Here is a 25,100-nt window from a genome sequence, read left to right as displayed (position 1 = left end):
CCTGCTTCTTTTCCATCCTTCTTCTGCTCATCTACGACCTTGAAAATAGCTCTCTGCTGCTTGGCTGAGAAACAATTTATCCCCAGGAAGTAAGTACAAGAGAATGCTTATTTCATTTATTTTACTAAGTATGCATTTCCACGGAGTACTGTGGTTTGACAAAGGCCATTAAGAATTTAGTAAATGTTTTGTGATGTACTTGGTGACAAGGCTCTTTGAAGGGAATACCAAGAATGGATTAAAGGGTCTCAATTTCTTTTCCTTGCAGAAAAGGTCCAAGCTTTCTTCCTCTGCAGTCAGAGGCATTCTAGAATCATATGGCTCTCTCAGGACTCTAGGCTCTGACTCATGGGTCACTGGCAGGGGGGCTAAGATTGCAAGAAGGCCAGCACCATCATTTGGGTATGATTCCTTCAGCTATGATAAACAGGTACTACCAGCCATTATACTTTTAACATTTTTGTCCAGACTTGTGATTTCTTTGGTGTCTAGGGCTCCCCAGTAAAGAAACTTCTTCCACAAATAATGAACCAACCACAACTGCTCTACCACTTAAGTCTTAAGAAAACTTCTTGGAGTACTTTAGAAGGTTAAATGACTTGCCCAAGGTCTCAAAGACAATATGGATTAGAGAGAGGACATGAACCCAGATGATCTTGACTTTGGTTATAGTTCACTAGCCACTATTCTACATTCCTCTGCATAGACTAATATGACCTGAAATTGCTAGGGTTATTTGATAGGGAGAAAGCCCAAAAACTCCAGATACATCTAAAGGGATTTTGTTAGAAACTGCATTCCTAGTCTACAAGAGTTGGAGACAAGAGAGAGCTAATACCAGACCTTCTGTAACTAATTAGCAAATGAAAAGAATTTTTATCTATTATGAGAAAGAAAAATCATGTTTGTGGGACTGGATTAGATTGGACACACCAACCAGTCCCACCCATGTTTCTGGATATTTACTTCTATCTATATGCCGCTATTTATTTTGGTGGGCCGTTTGGGAGCTTAAATGGACTTGTATAAAGAGGGTCACTGAGAGAGGAACAGGTGAGGTGAGTTAAAGAATAAAGAGACCGTTTTCACATGTTAGAATTGGGGGGGGACACCTTCCTACCTTCTTGTTGGTAGTACAAATCACATACGCTCTGGTCCCTTGGTCATTCAGAGCAACCATTACGTGGACTTGGATTAGAGAATGAATTATTGTACAGGATTATTCCCTGTACAGAATTTGTGGCACTCATATCAGCAGGGCACTATTACCATGCTGAGGCATGGAGCAGCAGATTATACAGAGATCTCTGTTTCAATAAAATTTTACTAATGTATCCAGAATCTTGAATATGTAGGACTCCAACCCAGTCCCTATCCCAGAAGGACAAAGAGCTAGCAGTTTCACTCCAATGTATATGCTTTTTCACCTTTCCCTCCTCCCAAAACATCTAACTTTCATTTTCCAAGCAGGTTGACTCACTGGTTCGAGGAAAAGGATACTCCCTTCTTTGCTCTTCTCCTGAACATTCTCCATTCCAGGGAGAGCTGATGCGACACGCCGGAATAGCTGGGAATTGGGGGTAGGGGGTGGGGGAAGAAACACAACATGAAAGGCATCAGAATGAGTGTTGTCTTTCCCTCCCTCCCTCCCTATCTCCCTCTCTCCCCCTGCCTTCCTCATGGTATTTTCCATCCACCTTCTGGGAGCTGTAGCCTTTCAGAGCAATGTGGGAGATCGGTAGCCAGGGACAACGAGAGGCTCGTCACGGAAATGGGAAACTTGAGAATAAAGAGGGATGTGGTTGCTGAGGTCCATACAAGGGCTGACTCTGTAGTCAGGAAAAAGAATTTTGGCAAGGCACTATCAGAAGGCCAGGCTCCTTCTCAAAGAGACTGTAAGTCCCAGGAACAGGGAGCTGAGATTCTGTCTTATGCACTAAGGTACTAAATTTGAGCCAGATGTATTGTTATCACAAAGGTCTAGTGGTGTCTAGGAATATGCATAAACCACATTATCATGTGATCATGGCATGATAGTTGAGTGTGTGTGTGTGCCCATGTGTGTTTGTGCACTCACATCCCTAGATCTCAATGCATTGTGAAACTGAATAATGAAATATGGGAAGTCTATCAAGAAGGGCAGGCAGGAGTCCTAGTAGATACTAGAAATGTCTTTACTTACCTGATGATTTAAAAGAATCACAACAACCAGGAGGTGTTGATACTCATATGACAATGCAAAAGCTTCCTGGTTTTCTTTCTGGGGCTTTGTGGACTCTGACACTGTAGGATTTTGAAAGCCTATGTGGTACAGTTAATAGAGAGCTAGCCATAGAGTCTGTAAGAGCGTAGTCCAAATCCTGCCTGGGATACTACCTGTGGGGCCTTGGCCAAATCACTAACCTTTTCAATGCCTCCAGCCAAGTCTTCAAGGTTAGAATTATAGGCCAGTTCCTGATCTGCCCTGGTGAAGTGATTTTCCACCTTAGGGGTTCCTTACCCTGATGGAATCCCAGCTTTGGATTTTCCCCAAATCAGAGGATTTAGAGCTTGGAAGGAACCTGAAGCTAGTATTCATATCCAACTCTTCTGACTTGAGATTAATCTTCACTAAAAAAATACTAGGTTGTGTTGCTAGTTTAGACCATGGGGTGTATGGGAATGAGCCCTGAGCTAGGAGACAGAAGACTGGCTTCTAGTAGGTGCTTCACTTCTTCCTACCTATGTAGGTCACTTAAAACGTTTCAGAGCTTCAATGTCCTTGGCTGTCAAAAGGACATAGTAATACATTAACCTACCACACAGGGGATTTCTAAGTATTGGATGAGATCATAGGATCATAGATTTAGAGCTGCAAGGGATCTTAGAGGCCATCTGGTTCAATCCCCTCATTTTACAGATGAAGCAACAGAGCCCTGGAGAGTTTGTGTGACTTGCCCCAAGTCACAGAGACAATTAATAACAAAAAACTCCGGATTTGAATCCATCTCTCTAACTCCAAATTCAGCAGTCACCACTGAACTGTTCTGCCACTTCTACAGCTTTACTGATGAATTAAAGGGAAAAGTAAAATAAAAAAATAAAATATAGAAGCCTCTTTGAAGGGGGGACAATTTTTCATTTCATTTTCCTCTCCACGGTCCCTAGGATCAAGCATTGTACATAATGGGCACTTAATGACTAAATCCTAATTGAATTGAATTAAGGAGACCAGTCTAGATGTTCTCTAAGGTTTTTTCTACCTCTAATGAGCTAATCAGACTTGGTCTAGTTTTTAATGAATTCTTCATCCCTAGCAAAGTCCTAAGATGTGGAAGTTCATTCTCTCTGGAACTTCATTGAGAAGCTGTTTTTCCTTTGAACATAATGGATGGTCCTCCCTGGAGAGGTGCACCTGACCTCTAGTCTAAGTTTTCTTGGATTCACTTTTTTTTGCTAGTGAAGAGAACAGCCTTTTCCTTAGCTCTTTGCCATTTGCTCATATAAACGGTAATTTGATAGCAAATGCTCATACTTCCCTTTTTATAATGTTGCTGTTGCATATGGTAAACAATATCACTTTACTTGTCTGTTCTGGTAGTTGTATGAGATGGGGTAAAAGTTTAATTGTTAGACATTAATAGACTAGATTCATAGAGCTGGGAGAGAGCTTGGAGGTCCTCTAGTCCAAAGCTTCATCAAACTGACAAAAGGCACCATGAAACTAAAAGAGGCTTAAGAACCCCTGGACTCTCAGGTTGTATTAAAATGCTTAAAATAAAATACATAAGATTACAAAGGAAACCAATCATATCGAAATATACTTATCAAAAACATTTTTTTAAACAATCCAAACTTCTGGAACCCAAATTAAGAGTTCTCACTCTGGTCCAGTTCCCCTCCCTCAGCCCCCTTCCCCCTCTTTACAGATAAGGAAACTGATGTCCATTTTCGAGAAACAATTGGAAGCTGCAAATGTAGTTAGGAACCAGTATCTTTATCATGAATAGTTATTATGCCAAGGTTCAGCTTCTGTGTTTAAGAGAACTCTTCTGTATATTTTAGGAGCTGATATTTTAAATGGCATTTTTCCATTTAAGAAAATGGAGTGATTCTGTATCTTGACATGATTTATTGTTTCAAGGAGAAGCAGATACTGTTGGAAAGTAATGGAAATTATTGACTCCGGGCATACTGGTAAATCATTTGCATAACAGCCAGCACAGAGATGCACAAATTTTACATTAACACCCATTCTCCTCCCTGCACCCACTACCATCATCGAATAAGATGAAATGTAATAGAGATAAGTATAACGTCTTACAATTGGGTTCAAAAACTAAACTTTGCAAGTGCAAGATGGGGAAAGCCTAGCTAGGAAACAGCTTGTTTGGAAAAGATCTGGGGCGGGGGTTAATGGATTATAAGCTCGATATGAGATTCACTGGTGTGTTATAGAGATCACCCTTCCAAAAATTATTTTAGGCCTCATTTAGAAAGGCATAGCTTCTAGGAATAAGTAGGTGATAGCCATCTTGTACTTAAGCCAGACTGCATCTGGTATATTGATCGGCTAATTCTGGGCACAACGTTTTAGGAAGGACACTGGTAAGTTGAAGAGTGTTCAGAGAAGGGCAACCAAGATGGTAGAGGCTCTCGAGATCATGTCATATGAGGACTGGTTCAGGGAAGTAGTCCTGTTTAGTGTGGAGGAGGGAAGACTTAGGGAGACATGATTAGCTATCTTTGTGTGAAGACTTAACAAAATTATTTTGAGTCTCCTTAAAAAGTCAGAAGAGAATCTCTTCCATTGGTTCCTCTCCTACCTATAGTATTCAAATGACTTCCTTAAAACTCAAATGTTCAATGTGAGTACTTATTGGGAAATGCCTTGTAGACATCTATGTAAATGAGCTATAAACCAATGCCAATTGCACCGAGAAGTCCTGGAAGTGCAGGATTTTGTCATCCATTACCAGGGTGGGAACAGCATGGGAGAGTGGAGGGGGGACCAGAGTAAGTCAGAACAATCAGGTTCAAATCCTGGCTCTGCCACTTACTCCCTGTGTGACCTTGAACAAGGGAATGATGTCTCCAGCTCTCAGTTTGTTTTCTCTGTAAAATGAGGGGTTGGACTTGATGGTCTTTTCAGCTCTAATATTCTGTGATTCTATGATATTGCTATAGTGGTAGTAGTTATAGTGTGGTGGAAAAGGCATTGGATTTGGAGCTATGAGACCTGGCTTCAAATCCTAGCTCTGGCTTTCATTCTGGGCTTCAGTTTCATCATCTGTAAAACGGAGTTGGACTAGGTGATCTCTGAAGTCCCTTTTAGCTCTATATTTTATGATTTGATGAATCAAAAAGGAGCTGTGTCTGGCTGCATTAACAGGAAGACCAGTTTTAATAGGTGTACTGTGGAACAGGATACAGCAAGGGCAAAGTGAGTGTTTGGACCATATGGTGACAAAGAACATGCTTCTTTTTCCTAATGCATTGATTTAAACCTCTTTTGAACTGTTAAAGGAGCTTTAACACTCAGTGAAAGATCTTGGAGTACAGTTGGGATGAGCAATTTCATCTAATGGGTTTAAAGCTATTTGTTAAATCTGGGCTGAAGACGGGTCCTAAGTACTATGTAAGAATGAGATGCTATCTTTGAAAATCATCATAGAAGCTCAGAGTTGGCATTTAGTCCAACTAGGGATCATCTAGTCCAACCCATACCCAAACAGAAATCTCTCTGACAACAAAAAATCCAGAGCCACTGAATCTCTTGAATCTTATCCTCTACTCCCCCAATATCTCAATAACGCTTCCAAACAGAGGTCTCTGAGCCTTGGACCCTAAACAACTCTCCCATCCCCATGATTCTATACCTTATTTACTTAAATCACAAAGCTTTAAATTCAACTCTGAATGCAAATCTCCCTTGTTTAAATAGCATGGTTCCTTTCCTCTTTCTGACAATTGATCTTGGGGGCATTGTATACTTGAAAAGAAGGTACAAATCTACCCTGCACAGTGACTGGGGAGTCACACCCAAAAAAGCCTGCATTATTGGTCATGAGATTTTGCCCATAGTCACAAAAATTATAGAATATGGATTTAGAAGGGGCCTTAGAGATTATCTAGTTAAATTCCTTAGACTTTATAGCATTCCAAATAAGAAGTCCTTCAGACACCAATGCTGGTAGTATAACTTCATTTCATTTTTGGCTCACATAAGCTTCCTAAGCTTTCAGCCCAAGAATTCAATCTTTCCATTGTGAGAAGTTGCAGAGAAATTTGCCAACACTGGAACACCTAGAGGCTCTAGGAGGTACTGCTCTAAATATTAGGTCAATTCTCTTTACTGTCCCTGCTCTATACCATCTAATACCCACTTCCACACATTTGTTTAGGGGATTCCTCTAGCCTGGAATACCCTTTCCTATTCACTTTTCATACAAATCCTACCAAACACTTTTTAAGGTTTAAGTAAACTTCCATCCCTTCATGAAGTACCCTCTTTCCCCATCTGCTTTCAGCCCACGGGGATCCTTATCTTCTTTCTATGAATTCCTTCCCATGGAATTTAGAATTTGCACTGCTCATTCAGGTGTGTAATTACATAGTGTTTTGCATTGTTCTCCATCTTATGTGTGTATGTTTCCCCATTGTGTTAGCTTGGCACAGTACACAGAGTGTTAGGTTTGGAGTCAGGAAGACATGAATTCAAAGGTCACTTCTGATACTAACTAGCCATGTGAATCTGAATGAACTATCTAACTTCTGTGTGCCTCAAGAAAAATCTACTGAATCACAAATGGATTTTAATCTATGCTTGTGAAATGTGTTAGCAATTTGCAAGTTTCCTATGCTGGTGAAATCACAGCTCCTTTATGTCTCTTCAAACAGCAACTCAATGGCAAGGAATACAGCTCATATTTCTTTGTTCCTACTCAAAGAACAGCACAGTGCTGAGTACATAGGAGATACACACTGATTAAAATTGCCCGATTTCTTCTTCCTATGCTGGGAAAAGACATTAGAAAGTTCTATCTTCCTCAGAGCAAACAAAAATCACTAGGTCAATACCCTTTGAGAGTAAACTCTGTTAACAGGACCATCTTCAAGCACAAAGGACAAGTGGATAGGATGGGGTGAGTGGCAATATGCCACTATAACAGGAAAATATATGTGTATATGTATATTATGGCTGATGTCTGACATTAGCCTGAGGGACTGTCTCATGAGACTTACACCTTCTCTCCTGTGATAGTCCTTTCTTTGATCAAACTTGTAAGAGAAATTCACACCTTAGGTGGGTGTTTTAGTTTATTTCCAGCATTTGACAGCCCTTCTGGCTAATGTATGACATTAGTCCTACAAACCTTAACTGAGTTGTGTATATTCTCTAAGTGGTTATGTTGGATCAGAAGCCATAGATCTCTTACCTGCTTTACATTGTATCCTGTCTTGGCACTTGTTTCAATAAACATGACACTCAGTTCTTTGGCGCGCTGTTCTCCTTCTTCAATTGTTATCTGCCTACAGACACCACAGAGAAGGGGAAATCACAGGTGGCCCACCACAGTTCCACATACTGGGATTTGATGTCCCACAATGGCTGTGGCAGGAGAACATTGGAGTGGGAAGTAGCAAAATGGGCAGAGCAGACTGGATACTGATCAGTGTTCTTTCACTAAACCAAACCAATGGGACACTGTCAGCACCTTGGACAGCAATATCAGTATTGTGGGGCATTTGTTTTATGATGCCTTATGCCATATTGTGCTGCTCCATGAATGGAGCAACCTTCACTCCATCTTTGCATGTATTTCTCAGTCTCCATGGATTTACCTTTCCTGGCAATCTAGGATGTGATGGACATTTTCCATTTTAAAATTCACAGCACATTTCACAACTTGCCAGGTGAAGGATGGGTGGGACTGTGATTTTGGGTGTTGGAGTTGATTAAATTATATTTAGCTTGATTGACAAAAACTGAAGATTTTTTTGGAGGGGATCTTTGTCTCCACTGGGCAAATTTAATTAAATTGTATGCAAATTAGCACTCCACATTGGAGTGAGATCTAGCACTCTTTTTTTTTTTTTTGAGAATGTGTGTGGTGATACTGAGCTTTGCCCAGGAGAACCAATCCACTGCCTGTTATAGTCCCTTCTCTGCTGCTACAACATCCTCATTTTCTGACTTTTGAACATAGTTGCTGCCTTACGAGGCCCTAAGGAAATGCACACTTGTGACCTCCTGTCAGAGAATGTAGAAACCCCACAGTTTAATTCCACACACAGTTGTCCACTGGTTTATGGCACACAATCCCATAAGCATTGGTAATGAACATGTCAATTCTGCCTTGAACCAAAGCAAAAGTATCCCATGAAACCCCCTAAGTTGGGGTAGGTTAGATAAGGACTACATTTTTGTATTTTGTAGAGTTAGAAACCTTTTTTCCTTTTGGATGCCCGTCTCAGGCAGAGGCGTCAAATGAGTCTAGAAACAAGGTTAGTCAGAAGTTGGAGAAGCCCAGTTAAGAATTTTTTTGGGGGGAGGGGCTAGAGTAGCTAACCTGGCAACAGAGGAGCTAAGGATACAAGTTTTGGCTTTTACAGATTAAAGTTACCACTAGACTGTAAACTCCATGAGGGTTAGAATGTCTCTTATCTAAATACTGTATTTCCTTCAGTGTCCAGCATAGCACTCTGCAAATGGCAGAACTAAATAAATGGCCATTGAACAAATGGATTAAATGAATGAAATCCAGTATTTGGAGAATTAAACATACATATATGCTGAGCATCATAGAACTCCTGTTTTCCTGCAGTAAAAGTAAAATGAGGCTTAAGGCAAGTGTGAGCTTGAGTGACTCTAACATTTGAGAAGAGTTGAAATACAATAGCCAGGCACATGTCAACCATCAAGTTGGGAAATGTGGGCAGGAATATGCCAACTGTATGGAGTTCTAGCAGCTACTGGCACCCCAGTAAAAGCTTGAAAATATCCACAGCGGCTGTGGTAAGGAGAGATACTCCAACTCCTCATGGCCATAGGAATTCCCAATGCAACCATGTCCAGCCTTGACCCAGAAAATAAGTTTCTGCCCACAGCAGACCTTTTTTTCCCACTTAGTCATGTGCATCAGTTCTCTGATTCATTTCAGGTGTGATTCCTGAGGTTTCAAGTTTAGTTTTCAGTTTCTCCTGGAGCTTCTTCCCTCCCTCTCTTACCTCTTATCTGCTAGGTCTGTTTTGTTGCCCACCAGCATGATGATGACATCACTTCCTCTTTCTGTCCTGACATCATCAATCCACTTGGAGGTCTGTTGGAAGGAGTTGAGATCTGAGGGTGGAAAACAGAAATAGAACTAGAGATAAATATGGAAGAGAGAAAGGAGGGGGAATAATTAAGGGAAGGAAAAAAGAGAACAGCAGAAAAGAGAGACAGATACAGAGGGATGGTACACTTCTTGGTAGAAGATGAAGTACTTGAGGTATGAAGATATTCCAGTAATAGAAGAAAGGAGATGTCCTTTTTCAGCATGGAAGGAGAAAAGGAAAAGAGAGAGCAGGATTAAAGCAGTACCATTAACTGTACTAATACTGCATCTTAGAACTTTCCTGAGGACTAAACCTAGTTTACAATGTGGGGATAATAATGAAGTTATGATGTAGCAATAAGATGAATCTACCATCCCACCAACATGAATAAATTTAAATCTCTTTCAGGGACATTTGAGGGACATTTCTCAGAAATGCTAGTGAATAATTTCACTTTGTCAGGAATGATTAATTTTCTCTGGAAGTTATTTTTATTTAACGTTTGCTAGTGAATCACTCTCTCTTTGCTTTTATAGACAAGTGATTTCATGGATCCAGATGTGATAATCCATATGATGACTGGTAATATTAGCTGTTTTAGTCAGTCTCACATTGTGGGGCTTATTTTATTTCTATGCAAGCCCAAATTTACCAAGAGCCCTATTTCTTTGTTTTCTTTGTCTGTGGGCTTCTGTGTTTATGAATGACAGACAGAGACAGCCACTCTTTGGAGGGGTGTGTGGTGTGTGTGTGTGTGTGTGTGTGTGTGTGTGTGTGTGTGTGTGTATAGGCCTACAGGCAGAGAGAGGGACTAAAAGATGGTGCCTGGAGGACAGATCAGGTCAAAGGTTTGAGCAAAGGGAAGCCAGAGCAGAGTAAACAAGGCTATGACACTGGCAGGGAGTTGTGGTGTAGTTGATCCTGTCATGGATGTGGTTTGACTCCCTGCCCCAGGTTACTCCCTGCTCTGATCCATTCTCCACAGTCATCAAAGTGATTTTTCCTAAAGTCACCTCCCTGTTCAGTAAACTCTAATGGTTTCCTTTTATCTACAGGATCCCATATAAGCCCTCTGTTTGGGTACTTAAAAGTTCTTCACAACTTGGTCCTCCCTTCCTGTCTTTGTGGTCTTAAAGGGCATTACTCTCCTCTGTCCACTTTATGGTCTAGCCATACTCATCTATATCCTGTTACTCATGTTACCCCATCTCCCATTTCTGGGCCTTTGTAGTGACAGTTCCCCATGCCTGGAATGCCCTTTCTCTTCATCTCCACTTCCTTGGCTTCCTTTAAAACTCAGCTCAGGTGTCATCTGCTGCAGGAAGGTTTGTCATGGTCCTTCCAAGCTGCCAGTGCCTTCCCTTCTCTCAGACTTTCTATATGTATCTTATGTTGATTTATGTACATGACGTCTACCCCCGTTTGAACTACAAGCTTCTTAGGGGCAGGAACTGTTTTTATTTTTTATTTATATTCTCAGGTTTAGCACAGTGCCCAGCACATAGAAACCACTTAATAAGTGCTTGTTGATTGACTGAGTGAATGTTGCAAAAAAGAACTTGCTTCCATTTCCCTGGTCTTGGACTTAGGCAGCTGCTTCCTCTGCACCAGTGCTGATGGGTAGCATCCTTCCAATCCCTCACATATATTCTAGCCTGTGCTTTTCCAGCCTTGACCTGGGTGCTGGCTTTCTTTGCTGTGCATTGTGTATCTTGGTTGCAGGAGCAGTTGCAGCCAGGAGAGGCCAGCTCTGTGTGCAGGAATGAAGCCCTTTCTCCTCCACACCCTCTTTCTCTCCTTACTTCATTTCCTTCCAGATTAATCTCAAGGAGGAATCTTAATTCAGCACAAAATAAAGCACCTGCCCACACTCAGCATCTCTATCATCTTCGCAAACACCTGTAAAATTATCTATAGCTATCTTTAATATTATGAGTGTTGGTTATCTTTTAGGGCAATTCCTCATGGAATTAGGATGAAAAAAAAATGAAAGTAATGAACCCATCTGGAGGCTACCTAATAGTCCTTAACCATTTTTGAGTCACAAACCTGGTGGGCTGGTGAAACCTATAGACCCCTTCTCACAATAATATTTTTTAAATGAATGAAATAAAGTACATAGAGTTACAAAGGACACCAATTCTATTTAAATGCAACTATCAATTAAGAAAAAAAAAACAGTTCATGGACCCCAGGTTAAGAATGCAAACAAAATATACATATCCATGTTCATTCCCTGAGCACCAAAATATTTCTGAGAAATTATAATGTTGTATATTTTTCCCTCTACACCCTCCCTGCCCTCTGCCCCCCATGAATCACAAGCAATAGGTAACCTGGGCAGATGCAGGAAATAAATTGCAACGTGTGTTTGCTGTTTAAATGAAGTCTCTAGACTCCTGCTGCTCAGCAAATGTACCAGGTGTTGCTGAGTGATCCCTAACACCACCTTCTGCCAGGGTCTCATTCCTTGTGGAAATAGAACCATGCAATGCCACAATGCCTACATAAAAGCCACTGCCACACCTAGATGTGAGGACCAGAAGATTTAAATTTTCCTTTTCAATTATGTGGCTGGGACATTTTTTGCTGGGCCACCATTTTGCCTGAAACACAGGCATGTGATCTGCTTGGTAAAACCACCCATGCTGCACTCACTTGTGATGTCATACACCACCACCGCCACAGTGGAGTCCCGGATGTAACTGGGGATCAGGCTGCGGAATCTCTCCTGTCCAGCAGTGTCCCAGAGTTGCAATCGGACCTGTCAAAGGGACAAAGAGAAAAAGGGAAAATGAGAGGCAGGAAAGGAAGCAGAGATAGAGGTGTTAATTCTTTGTATGGCCAGAGTAGCCTAGCACGCAGTAGGGTGCTCAAGAAATTCCTACTGATTGATTACTGTAAAGGGACTGCATGAAGCAAGGCTGGGCCAGAAAGGGAATTATCAAAGGAATCCTTGAGGTTCTAGGCTTTTGGAGGGGGGAACAAGAAAAAGAGGAAGCAACTCCATCTTCTTAGCTTCCCAACCACTGGCACTGCTGCTGCCATAATAGCTAGCACTTATCCAACACCCTAAAGTTTGCGAAGTACTTTACAAATATTATCTTATTTGATCCTGACAACCTTGTAAGGTGGGTCATATTATTAACTCATTTTATAGATGAGTAAACTAAGGCTAAAAGGTTAAGTGACTTGCCTGGGTCCACAAAGCCAACAAGTCTGAAGCAAGATTTGAACTCAGGTCCTTGTGATTCCAAATGCCATGCTCTATCCACTATATCCCTTTTCTGAGAGCAGCAAGAGAAACTCAATGTATTAGTTTTCCTCACTCTGCTTTGTCTTAAAAGTCAGTGTGACCAGATGGGGTCTCATGTACCTGGACATAGACTCCTCTTCCCTAGACCCTGCCTTTTGAGGTAGAAAAATTATCCAGTTATCAAATCCGGCACTTACCGTACGATCCTCCAAATACATAGTTTTTGATAAGAAGTCAATCCCAATGGTTGCCTGTAAGAAAGGAAAGAAAGGGACAAGGTGAGAAAGATCAAAAGTTTTAAAGACCATAGAGGCAAAAGGTTTGGTAACCCTGAATGTGTTTGAGAAGAAGAAGAAAAAAAAAACATGTCGTACACAACAGATTGCTATCTGGGTCCCTCTTTTGGACCATCTGACTTTCAGGGAATCTTATACTGTCCTTTAATGGTAATTATAACTTTTTTTCAACTAACAAACATTTATTTTCTCTTTGTTTCCTCTCAACCCCTATTCTCAGAAGGAAAAAAAACCCCAAACTCTTATAATAAATGCGCGTAGTCAAGCAAAAGAAATTCTTACATTGGCTGTGTCCATGCCTCATTCTGAATCTTGAGTCTCTCCCTCCTCTGCCAGGAAGGAAGTAGCTTGTTTCATTGATCCTCTGGAATCACGGTTGGAAACTGCAGTGATCAGAGTTCCTAAGTCTTTCAAAAGTTGTCTTTACTGTATTGTTGTCATTAAAATTGTTCTCCTGGTTCTGCCCACTTCACTCTGCATCAGTTCATACAAGTCTTCCCAGGTTTCTCTGAGACCAACCTTTTCATCATTTCTCAGAGCACAATACTATTATATTACATTCAAATACCAAAACTTGTTCCGCCATGCCTCAGTTGATGAGCATGGCCTTAGTGTCTGGTTATTTTTCACTACAAAAAAACCATATTTGTACACGAGTCCTTTTCCTATTTATTTGATCTCTTTAGGAAATATAGGCCCAGTAATGGCATCACCAGGTTAAAGAATACCATCTTTCCTATTGCTTTGATGAATTCTCTTCTTAATGAACTTGAATTTACTCTCCCCAGCCCCAACAGAATAATAATAATGGCATTATCAGCACCTACTAAAATGCCTTAACTGTTCACTGAGTGCAGACACCAGATTGGGCAGTGTGATAGAGTAGAAAAGACTCAGAGTTAGGAGACCTGGGCTTCTCGTCTTGGCCCTGCCATTTATCAACCATGTTAATAAGTACCTAAAACTCCCCGAGTCTCAGATTTCCCATCTGTAAAATGGGACTAACAGCAACAACACATACACACACACACACACACACACACACACACACACACACACACACGCATAGGGTTGCTACAAGGAAATCAACTTTTTAAAACTGTAAAGTATTATATGAATGAGTTAATATTTCTGATTTCAAAATGCAGGCACACAACTGTTATATTCTAAGTTCAAAGGCCCTGATTTGCAATGACGTGAATTTATCCTACTCTGAAACTGCCTTTAAACACAATGGAACCAGTGACCTTCACGATCAGCGAAGCAGGCCCTCTTTCAATCTCTTCCTTTATCCTCTTCTTTCACTGGGATCTTGGACAGGGAAGAGGGTACTGCTGTCCACTACTGATCTCTTGGTCACTCCCTCCTGGCTTCCACTATTTTCCAGTTCTCATCTCAAAGCTGCTTAGCTTCTTGTTGCTGTCAATGGTAGAGGCCCATTCTCGCCTCCATTGGGGGGCATGCGGCATCTTCTCATTGATCCCTGCCCGTTGAACACTTCCTACTATCCTTTTTCCTTTTCTTGGACTGATCTGAATTCTTACCTTCATCCCACCACAGGCACATATGTATCAAAGCCATTGGCTTTTTTAAAGGAAATTTTCTTCAAGTGATGATTTCAGATGCACTAATACGAGGGGTCAGAAAGCAGTTACTCCACACATATAATGGTTTTATCTTCATTATGAAGCATGGATTATGAAGGGGTCAGTGGTTAATGACTTAGCCAATAGTGTAATACAAAGGAAGGAATGTTAGCTCTGGGTTCAAAGGATTTAGGTTCAATCTCCACTAATGACAATAACTGTCTACCCATGACATCACAAGGTCACCTCTGTGACCTCACAAAGGTCACTAAGCTTTCCTGGGCCTCAGTTTCCTCAAGACTGGATGGCCTCTGAGATCCCTTCCAGTTCTAGATTTATGGTCTTTCATGGGTAGAAAGCAAAGCTTAACCAAATGGAATGGTGACTCCTAATTGGCTCAAGAGTGGGGGAGGAAGGAATAAGCATTTATGTAATATTTACTATGTGCAGAATTGCAGTAGCTTAAAAGAAATGTGAGGCGTGCAAATTTAGAGACATCTCCACTCCAAATGTTCACATGGACCATTTGTACCGAGCCTCCCTTGGGAGGTAGAGCCTCCCGAGCTCATATTGGTCTGATCAGCTACAGTCGGACACACTGTACCTTGACCCCAACATAGTGATGTCATTTTGGTTCTCTCTGAAAACAAAGGACAACAGTCAACCCCTATGTGCTAGGCACTGTGCTAAGCGCTCCACCAAATATCTCATTTTATCCTGACAATAACTACGGATAAGTGCCGTCATTATCCTTAGTTTACAGATGACTAGACTGAGGTGCACAGCTGTTAAGTGACTTGCCCAGGGTCACACAATAGTAAGTGTCTGAGAATGGATTTAAATTCGGGTCTTCCTAACTCCAGGCCCAAGGCTCTGGCCACTGCACCATCTTGCTGATTCAAGTTTGGCAAGGATGTTTATTCAAATCCTTGAACTCCACCCAAGATGCTAAAAGAGTGGATCCAAAATCCCCAAACTGGGGATTTCCAAGGAAGCCAAGAGCTTTTCTGGGTTCAAGCCAGGAATGGAGCAGGCAACTAGGGCTCACTCCCTTGCTCTGGGGCCTCACGGAAAAAGCCAAAGGCAGGATTGAGTAAGATCTGACAGTTAGATTGATGTGTGCGCTAGCAAGCTATGAGCTCTGACTTCTCCTGATTAATTGTCCTTTTTTACAATGTTATACAATTTACTCTCTTCCCTCATAAATAAATTGATAAATAGTAGCTAGCATTTATATTGTGCTTTAAGGCTTGCAAAGCACTTTACAGATATCTGATCCTCTCAATTCTGAGAGGTAGGTGCTATTATTTGGGAGACTAGGGACACAAGTGGACTTAAAAGTGCATTTGGGGCAAGAAGAGAAACAGTTTTGTTGTTAGTGTTGTCGTTCAGTTGTGTCTGACTCTTCATGACCCCATTAGTGGTTTTCTTGGTAAAGATACTAGAGCGGTTTGCCATTTCCTTCTCCAGCTCATTTTACAGATGAGGAAACTGAGGCAAAAGGGTTAAGTGACTTGTCCAGGATCACACAGCCAGTAAATGTCTGAGAGCAGATGTGAACTCAGATCTTCCTGACAGACTTGGTGCTCTATCCATTGTGCCACCTAGCTGCTCCATAAGAAAGAGTAGTAGTTAGTCAAGTGACAGAAGCATTTCATGGTGGCAGTAGTATGGTGCTTAATGATAAGTGTGTGGCAAAAAAACAACTGTACTTTGGTTCAGCTCAGAGCTTACAAGAAGGATAAGACTTCCAAGAGGAAACTGTTAGTCAAGGCAGTTTTCCCCTTGGGAAGGGATAGAAAGTGGACCATATTCCCTGGGAACTGGAGGATGGTAGGCACAGAATTTCCCCATAGGGAGTAATTCCATGGAAAAGTCAATCTAATAGCTTTATCTCATCCCGGCTCACTCAGAAGTCAGTAGAATTAGGCAATCTCTGAGAACTGAAATTCTATTCATCCACAAATCTAAGGATGGTTCTATCTTATCCCTTCTTCTCTGACTACGTAGTGACAGATACCTTTAGATATTTTGTCTCTCTGGCACAGGAGATTTTGCTCTGTCCATGTGGGAATTCTCTTCTTGATCCCACCCAGTCCTATCTCTTTTCCCTAGAGATCTCTCAGACATCTCCGTTTCTCTTTCTGTTCTTGGTGGATGAATAGAGAAGAAGACACTATATCGTCCTCAATCTGCAAAAGAGCCCCAGAGAACCAAGTGCTATGACCTTTAAATAACAGTCATGATAACACAAATAGCATGGTCTAGTGGAGAGAGAACTGGCCTGGCAGGCAGAAAAACCTGGGTTCAAATCTGACCTCAGACATAGACTGGTTGTGTGACCGCAGGCAAGTTACTGTATCCCACAATACTCTAGGTATCTCTCTAAGAAGGTAAATTGTATAAGAATTGTAGACGAAGGTCCCTACGCCAATGAAACCCCAGGTTCATAGCATAAGACAGGCTGGGCTTGGAGTCAGGAAGATGGGTTCAAGTCTTGGACACATACTAGCTGTGTGACTCTGGGAAAACTATTTAATTTCTCAGTATTCTAAGGACTTCAAGTCTTGCCTTGGACACATACTAGCTGTATGATCCTGGGAAAACTATTCAGTTTCTCAGTATTCTAGGGACTTCTCTAGGAATGTAAGTCAGAGAGTTGTTGGTCTGCAGTGGTTCTATACCAAGAATTCCCTGTGTAGATGAAATCACAGGTTCAGACTTCCAAAAAAGTTAACACCCTGTCTCTAGTATTACAAGATATTCCATCTCTCGGTTTCAGACATTTTTGCTGGCTGTCCCTCATACCTGGAATGCTCTCCTTCCTCATCTCTGACTCTCAGTTTCCCTGGTTCCCTTCAAGTCCCAAATAAAATAACATCTTCCATAAAGAACTTTTTCCTGATACCTCTTAATCCTAGTGCTTTCCCTCTCTTAATCACTTCCCATTTATCCTGCATATAGCCTACATCTCCCTGATGTCACGGTCCTCTTTGAGAACCAAGGGCAAACACAACAACCTGTGAGCCTATTTGTACATAATCGTTTACGTATTGTCTTCCCCATTAGACTGTAAGCTCCTCGAGGGCAAGGACTGTCTTTTGCTTTTCTTTGTATCCCTAGTACTTAGCACAATGGTTGGCATATAGTAGGCATTTAATAAATGCTTACTGCCTGACTGACGACCAAGAGACTTCTTCCACATCCTTATCTCTCTGGGCATTTTTCTTTTTTTCTTAAACCTTGTATCTTGTTCTCTGCTCTTTCTTCTGTGTCCCCCCTCCCTCCCTCAATTTGTTTGTCTCTCTTTTTCTGGGATTGTACACACAAAACTGGCAGCCCCCAAAGGTTTAGCTAAGCCCAGTAGCAAACGACTGCATCCAGACATCAGATGCCAAAAAAATATTCAGCAACCTCGGTCTGTAGCCTGTGTGCTGGCTGCCACCCAGAGAGAGAGGAAAAAACTCACCCACCGAGGCGGATTCAGATGAGGGAGCAGAGAAGAATGGTCTGAGCTCTTTGGAAAGAAAACAACTTATTTTCAGTCCCTACTGGATGACCCCTAGTACATTAAAACACATATAGGTCAGCCTCCAACAGCTTTTTCCCAGGTTGCATAACTGCGGTTTCCTAGGGCAGTTATCATGTGCAGAAAAGCAAGCAAGCTGGATTCATGGTTGGAAGAGCTTTGAATCCTGGCCGAACCCCTTGCCACCCATGTGACCTCGGCAACCTCATTTCCCTGGGGCTCCGCTTCCTCATGTTTTAAATGAAGGGTTTTGGACTAGGTGGTCTCTGAGGTCCCTTCCACCTCTACATCTATGATCCTATGATTCTTTTGTGTCTAATGGTAGCCATCTCAAGGGTGGAGAGAGGGAAGGGAAGAAAGAAAAAAGAAAAAAAAAGAAAAAGAAATTTATGTGATCTTTATTATATATTTAAAAAGAATAGCAGGTTGCACAGAGATTTGCAGTTTCATGTGCAATCATCTTTTTTATTATGCTACGTTATGGAAATGCTTGTTTTATTCCATAAATTAAAAATAAAATACATTTTAAAAATATTCTCACTTTTCATCATTAGCATACTCTTGTAAATGCCCACGTAAATGCATAGTTTAGAATTTAACACAGTGTGGTGTGCAGATGAGTAGAAGAGTAGATAGAGCACTGGATTTGGAGACAGGAGACCTGAGTTCAAATTTGACCTCAGACACTGACTGTCGTTGTTCAGTCGCTTCAGTTGTGTCTGATTTTCCATGACCCCGCTTGGGGCTTTCTTGGCAAAGATACTGCAGTGGTTTGCCATTTCCTTCTCCAGCTTGTTTTACAGACGAGGAAACAGAGGCAAACAGGGTGAAGTGACTTGCCCAGGGTCACTTAGTTAACCTTCTTGGGCAAGTCACTTAACCGCTCTTTGCCTCAGCTTTCTCATCTGTAAAATGGGGATAATAAACTACTACCTCCCAGCATCATTTTGAAGATCAAATTAGATAACCTACGTGATACACTTTGCAAACCTTAAAGTGCTACATAAAGGCCAGCTATCATCGTTATTATTACCATAATATGAATTTGGCTGTACATAAAAGGCAATATGACAGAGGGCAAAGAACACTGAATTTGGGGGGAGGGGGTCAAAATTGGGTTTCAAGTCTTGGCTCTGTCAATTGGGATCATTTACCCCAACCCACATATTTTTCCCCCAAGGAAACTGAGTCCTAGAAAGGTTAAATGATTTGCTCTTGGTCACCCAGGCCACACAAATCAGAGATCTGAATCCAGGTCCTGGAGCTTCAAATGCAGCGCTCCAAACCTACTGACTCACTTATGGGGTGTCCGGCCTTGGGTGAGCTGCTCAAAGTCTCTGAGCCTCAACTTCCTCATCTGTAGAATGGAGACAACAAGGCCCCGTGCTATTTGCATCATGGGGCCTGTGATAAGAAAGTGTTTTGTAAACTACAAAAAGGTATATAAATGTGAGATATTATTGTCGCTGTCATTGTCAAGAAGATTAGAAAGACATCTGCGGTGCAGTAGCTATGGAGCTTATCTCAGAGTCACAAAGACCCGGGTTCGAGTCACCTCTGGCACACGATGGTCATGTGGCTGGCCAATTTATCTCATTTCTTTGGCAAGTCTCTAAGACTAAGAACAAACAGGTGCTGACCTGCATTAGTGAAGGGAGTTGCCTCACCAGGAGTTCCCTACATAGATGAAATCACAAATTGGAGCCCTTCCCTCTCCCCCCAAAATCTGAACTTGGGTTCATACCGTATCTTGCTCCCAAAGCAGTTAAAATATGTGCTCAAATGCTAAACAAGGATTTCTGCCTCCCCCTCTCCTGCTTGAAATTCCTTAACTTGGGATGCCATCCCTGAGACCCTGAATACCAGAAGGCCTGCTCCTTCAGTCCAAGTGCCAGCATGTGTCAGTGAATGTGAGAAGAAGCCCACGTCCTGCCTGCCTTTTTGGTCTGTTAATTCCATGGCCATTAGCCTGCAATCTGTCAGCATGATGATCTTAAGGGGAGGTTCATTTTCATTTTGAAAGAAAAATGTGCTCGCTCTTTATGGCTGGCCCAGAAATGGGGATGTTTCTACAGGTCACTAGCTGGGCCCTTGGTAACAAGTTAAAAGGTTCTATTCATTGAGCATCACCAACATCCCCGAATCACAAAGAACAGAAACTGCTGCCTGGAAACTGGGCCACGCAGCTTGGAGCAGCAATCATTACTGGGAGTGGCGGAGGCATTATGGCATACTCACAGATTTCACACAGCCACTCTTGAATCCTGACAGGTACCTCCTCCTTGAAGATTGCAACCCCTTCACGGTTTCACAATCAATTGGTCTGTTAACAAGCATTTATTAAAGACTTACTATGAGTCAAGCACTGTGCTAACCTATCAGATGGTGAGAAAAAAGGAGGAAAAATCATGCCTTCAAGGAGCTTACATTCTAATGTGAGACAAACAACTATATACATAAAAACATACACACACGCACATACACATACATATATATACACACATATTTACTGTTGTTCTTCAGTCACTTCAGTTGTGTCTAGTTTTCCATGACCCCATTTGGGGCTTTCTTGGCAAAGACACTGCAGTGGTTTGCTATTTCCTTCTCCAGCTCATTTTACAGATGAGGAAACTGAGGCAAACAAGGTTAAGTGACATATATATATATGTATATATATATATATATATACATACATACATACACAGTGTAAGTGTAAGGTAATCTCAGAGAGAAGGTACTTGGGGGATAGGGGTGGAGAGGAGACCCAGAAGGCCTCCATCCTTTCTACAGAAGGTGAGATTTGAGCTGATTGTTGAAGGAAGTCAAGATGTGGAGGTGAGGATGGAGAGAATTCCAGGCAATGGGGAAAGCCAGTGCAAAGGCACTAAGTTGCAAGGAGTGTCCTTTGTGAGAAGTCACAGTAAGGCAGGTATTGCTGGATTGCAGAGTGTGTGGAGGGGAGGAAAGTATAAGAAAACTGGAAAAATAGGAATAGGCCAAGTTGTGAAGAAGACCTTTAAATGCCAAATAGAGCATTTTTTATAGATGGTTTTTATGAATTTTTGTTGTTCAGTCATTTCAACTGTCCAACTCTTCTGTCCAGCTCTTCATGACCCCATTTGGCAGTCATCACCCCACAAGGGTGATTTGCCATTTCCTTCTCTAGCTTATTTTACAGATGAGGAAACTGAGACAAACAAGGAGTAACTTGCCCAGGGTCACACAGGTATAAGTGTGTGAGACCAGATTTGAACTCAGGTCTTCCTTGCTCCAGGTCTGGAGCTCTAAACACTTCATCACCTAGCTGCCCTTTTTATGAGCTACTGTATCTCAAAAAAATCCCTCAACTGGTAGTCTTCTTTTTGGAAAATGAAGTCTCACTACACTTGACTAGGAGGCTGGTCCTCTGACAACACACACAGTCCACCTGCTGGGCTCTCCAGTCTGGTGGGACACTCTGGAGCTTTATGCGGTTTTTATGCAGGAGGTCTTTGAGAACCCAAGGCCATCTCCATGCCATGGTGAAGCATTGGAGGTAGGGCTTCAGTGAAGGAAGGGTAATGATAATAATATACATATCGAACCTGAGCAGCAGCGTGGTGTTAGAGAGCTGGTCTCAGTGTCTGGAAGACTTAGGCTCCAATTCCAAGTCTGAACTATGCCAACAGGGTGTCTCAGGCACACTGCTTAGTCTCAATGCCCCAGGCATTGTCTAAGACCATTAAGTTGCAGAGAACGTGCTGACCTATTTTGGCACAGGGAACTTCCTCACTGGAAATTGCCCACAGAAATGAAATCATAGGTCCAAACCAAATATATACATAGAGAAATTATACATAACTTATAGGTATAAATTTACACACATATACATACAGGAGAAGCAACATGGCATACTGCGGATAGATGACCAGCCTCAGAGTCAAGATAACCTGGGTTCAAGGTCTCTGACACATGTTGGTTGTGTGACCCCAAGCAACTCACTTTTTCTGTTGCTGTTCAATCATTTCCAGTTGTGTCCAACTCTTCATGACCCCACCTGGGGTCTTCTTGGCAAAGATACTGGAGTGGTTTGCCATTTTCTTCTCCAGCTCCTTTTACAGATGAGGAAACTGAGGCAAACAGAGTTAAGGGACTTGGCCAGAGTCACACCGCTAGTGTCTGAGGCCAGATTTGAACTCATGAAGGTGAGTCTTCCTGACTCTATGCCTGGCACTCTACCCACTGTGCCACTTATCTGCATTAATTAATTGATCGCTACATAAGTATTTATTAGACACCTACCAGTATGTTCTATGTGCTGAGGGATACAATGATGAGTATCTCTATCCTAATGGATCTCAGAATCTAGCTGAAGAATTGAGATACATGTAAAACATTACCATGTGAGGCAAAATGTAATATATTCCATAAAAGAGGTTTTTAAAGAAAATGCTCTGAAGGTTCAGATGACAGAGACACCATTTCTGCCTGAGGGAATTATGGAAAGTTTTTTTAGAGGAGATGACATCTGAGCTGGTCCTTAAAGGACAAATAAGATTTCAAAAGGTGGGGATGTAAGGGAGGTAATTTAATGCAGACTGAGAGATGTGATCAAAGGAGCAGACATGGGAAAGAATGGGGTGTGTTCAGAGGGAATGTTCCCGTTTCATCTAGGCTGCATGTTTGGGACTAGAGAATAGTTACATTTAGAATCAGAGAGTGATAAGGTTGGAAAGGTAATGTGGGACCAGCTCATGAAAAACCATGAATGCCCACATAAAGCATCTGAATTTTATTTGGTAGGCAATGGGGAGCCATCAAATATTTTGGAGCAGAGTGGCACATTGGATAGAATTCTAGGCCTGGAATCAGGAAGACTCATCTTCCCGAGTTCAAATCTGGCCTCAGACACTAGCTGTGTGACCCTGGGCAAGTCACTTAATTTTGTTTGCCTCAGTTTTCTCATCTGTAAAATGAGCTGGAGAAGGAAATGGCAAACCACTCCAGTATCATTGCTAAGAAAACTCCAAATGGACTAACAAAGAATCGGACATGACTGAAAAACGACTGAATGAACCATAATTTAAGATGAATCTAGGAATGTTGTACAGGATGGACTGAAGTGGAGCAGTGGGAAGGGTTGAGAAACTAGAGGTGTGGTGACTGGTTAGGAGGCCATTTCAATAGCTGATGGAACAGTGAAAAGGGAAAGGAAGGGATGGATACAAGAGAAATTTCTAAAGAAGAACCAGGAGGACTTTCGGAGTAAGTGGATGAGGGAAGGATGAAGGAAGAATGAGGGAGAGGAAAGAGAATGAGGAATGCTGTTTGACTGGAAGGTTGATGGTACCACTACTAGAAAGAGGGAAGCAAGAGAAGGAGCCATCACTCTCTTATGTGATCCCAAGAAGGCTGGGAAATGAGGGGGAGCTATATGACATGATATCCCCATTTATACAAATGGGGAACTGAAGTACAAAGTGATGAAATGACTTTGTGCTTCACCTGAAAATATTGACCTGGAAGTCAGGAGACCCAGGTTTGAATCCTACCTATTTCACTTGCTAGCTCTGTCTTATCAGCAAGGTTGGATGAGCACTGATCAGGTATGTAGTGGAAAAGGTTATTGTTCAGCTATGAGTTGAAATATGTCACCTTTAAGTCCTTTTCAATTCTATGATTTCTCCACAGCTTCTCCGAACCTTTATTTCCCCATCTGTGAAATGGGGATAGCAATACTTGTGCTACCAACTTCCTAAGGTTGCTGGGAAGAAAGTTCTCTCATCCTCGAAGGCAATATAAATGCCAGCTACTCTTCTAGCTTTTGTACAGTGCAGCATAGATTTAGTGCTGCAAAAGACCTTGGAGAAAATCAAATGAAGCCCCCTGATTTTGTAGATGAGGAAACTAAGGCCCCTAGAGATCAAATATTTCATCCAGGGTCATGCAGGTAGTGAGAAGCAGAGCCAGGTCTTCTAGCCCCAAATCCAGCAGTCTTTCTATGGTGCCATCTTGCTCGACAATCTCCAGGATGCTTTCCCCTGCTAATATTCTGTGAAACTGAGTGACGCAATGAGCTGGTGGCAAAGATGAGTCTGGAATCTTCTTTTCCCAATTCCCAGTCCTGGACTTTATTCACCTGGTTCTATTGATCTGGGAAGGTAATTAAAAACCCAGAGGCCCTCGTGAAATACTCTGAATGCCAATGAAACCTGGCAAGGAATAGGAAAGTCATGCACAGGAGTGAAACGGTTTTAGAAAAATACACAGGTAGATAGAATTCATTCCTTATTACATGAGAGAAAGTCATTGCCAGGAGTGAATTCCCATAAAACTGGTGTTTAATTTATGAGGGATGTTCACCATTGTTTGATATCCCATAGACAGTTATGATATTGGAAATTCAGGAAATGATTGGTGGATTAATGGGTCTGAAAGTACATCTCAGTTTAGAAAAAAAGGATTATTAGAGGATTGAAGCTGATTCTGAGAGGTAACAGCTTTCAGCACCACTTTGCAAGAAGCCATTTTCCTAGAACAATGAATGGATGGATGCTAAATAATTTATTAAGTAGACTGTATGCAAAGCACCGTGCTAAGTATTGAGGATACAAATAGAAAAATAAGACAAACATTGTTTTGTATTGATAGGAGTGTGTATGCATATCATGTGTGTTGTTGTAATGTTAATGGAATAGAAAGTTCTTCCCTGTCCATTAATAGACCTATGTGACCACACATGTTCAATCACAGCTGTGATACATCCTGAGTCACATAGAGTCCCCTGGGGGAAGAACTTGCCTAAGGAGGAGCTTGCTTAGGGGAGGCTTGCTTATTGGGAGGCTTGCTTGTAGGAAGGCTTTCACACCTTTTGGTACTATTTTTGGTACTACTAATTAGGCACTGAGTCATGAGGGTTGTGATGCCTTCTGGCTCTGAGAAGTGTATATATATTCTGAGGTCACTATTTTGCTTTGGGGGCTTGCTCATGAGAAGGACCTTTTGACTCCCTGGATGGGACTCTGAGTACCTGTTTGTTAAGAACCCCCTCCCGCACCCCGACTATTCAGAGTTGATGCTCTGCCCGCCCCCACCCGATGGTATATTTAAGTGGTTGTATTACTTTAATCAGACATTTGGAGACCTGTCTTTTG

At 41.8% G+C, this 25,100-nt stretch overlaps 1 protein-coding gene across 1 annotated transcript in view; it reads right to left on the bottom strand.

Moving 5' to 3' along the window:
- RAB6B (RAB6B, member RAS oncogene family) overlaps nt 1-25,100 on the bottom strand; it is a 66,951-nt gene that overhangs the window by 22,666 nt on the left and 19,185 nt on the right. Inside the window, exons 2-6 of the mRNA XM_036746338.1 lie at nt 12,754-12,807; nt 11,959-12,064; nt 9,211-9,322; nt 7,419-7,512; nt 1,501-1,567 (exon numbers count right to left, since the gene is read on the bottom strand). Coding sequence (XP_036602233.1) covers nt 1,501-1,567; nt 7,419-7,512; nt 9,211-9,322; nt 11,959-12,064; nt 12,754-12,807 — 433 coding nt within the window. The remainder of the gene's footprint in view (nt 1-1,500; nt 1,568-7,418; nt 7,513-9,210; nt 9,323-11,958; nt 12,065-12,753; nt 12,808-25,100) is intronic.

The sequence above is a fragment of the Trichosurus vulpecula genome, chromosome 2 (assembly GCF_011100635.1).
Source record: "Trichosurus vulpecula isolate mTriVul1 chromosome 2, mTriVul1.pri, whole genome shotgun sequence".
NCBI classification, from domain to species: Eukaryota; Metazoa; Chordata; class Mammalia; order Diprotodontia; family Phalangeridae; genus Trichosurus; species Trichosurus vulpecula.
The sequence above is the reverse complement of the archived record's forward strand: the minus strand, read 5'-3'. Positions and strand labels throughout refer to the sequence as shown.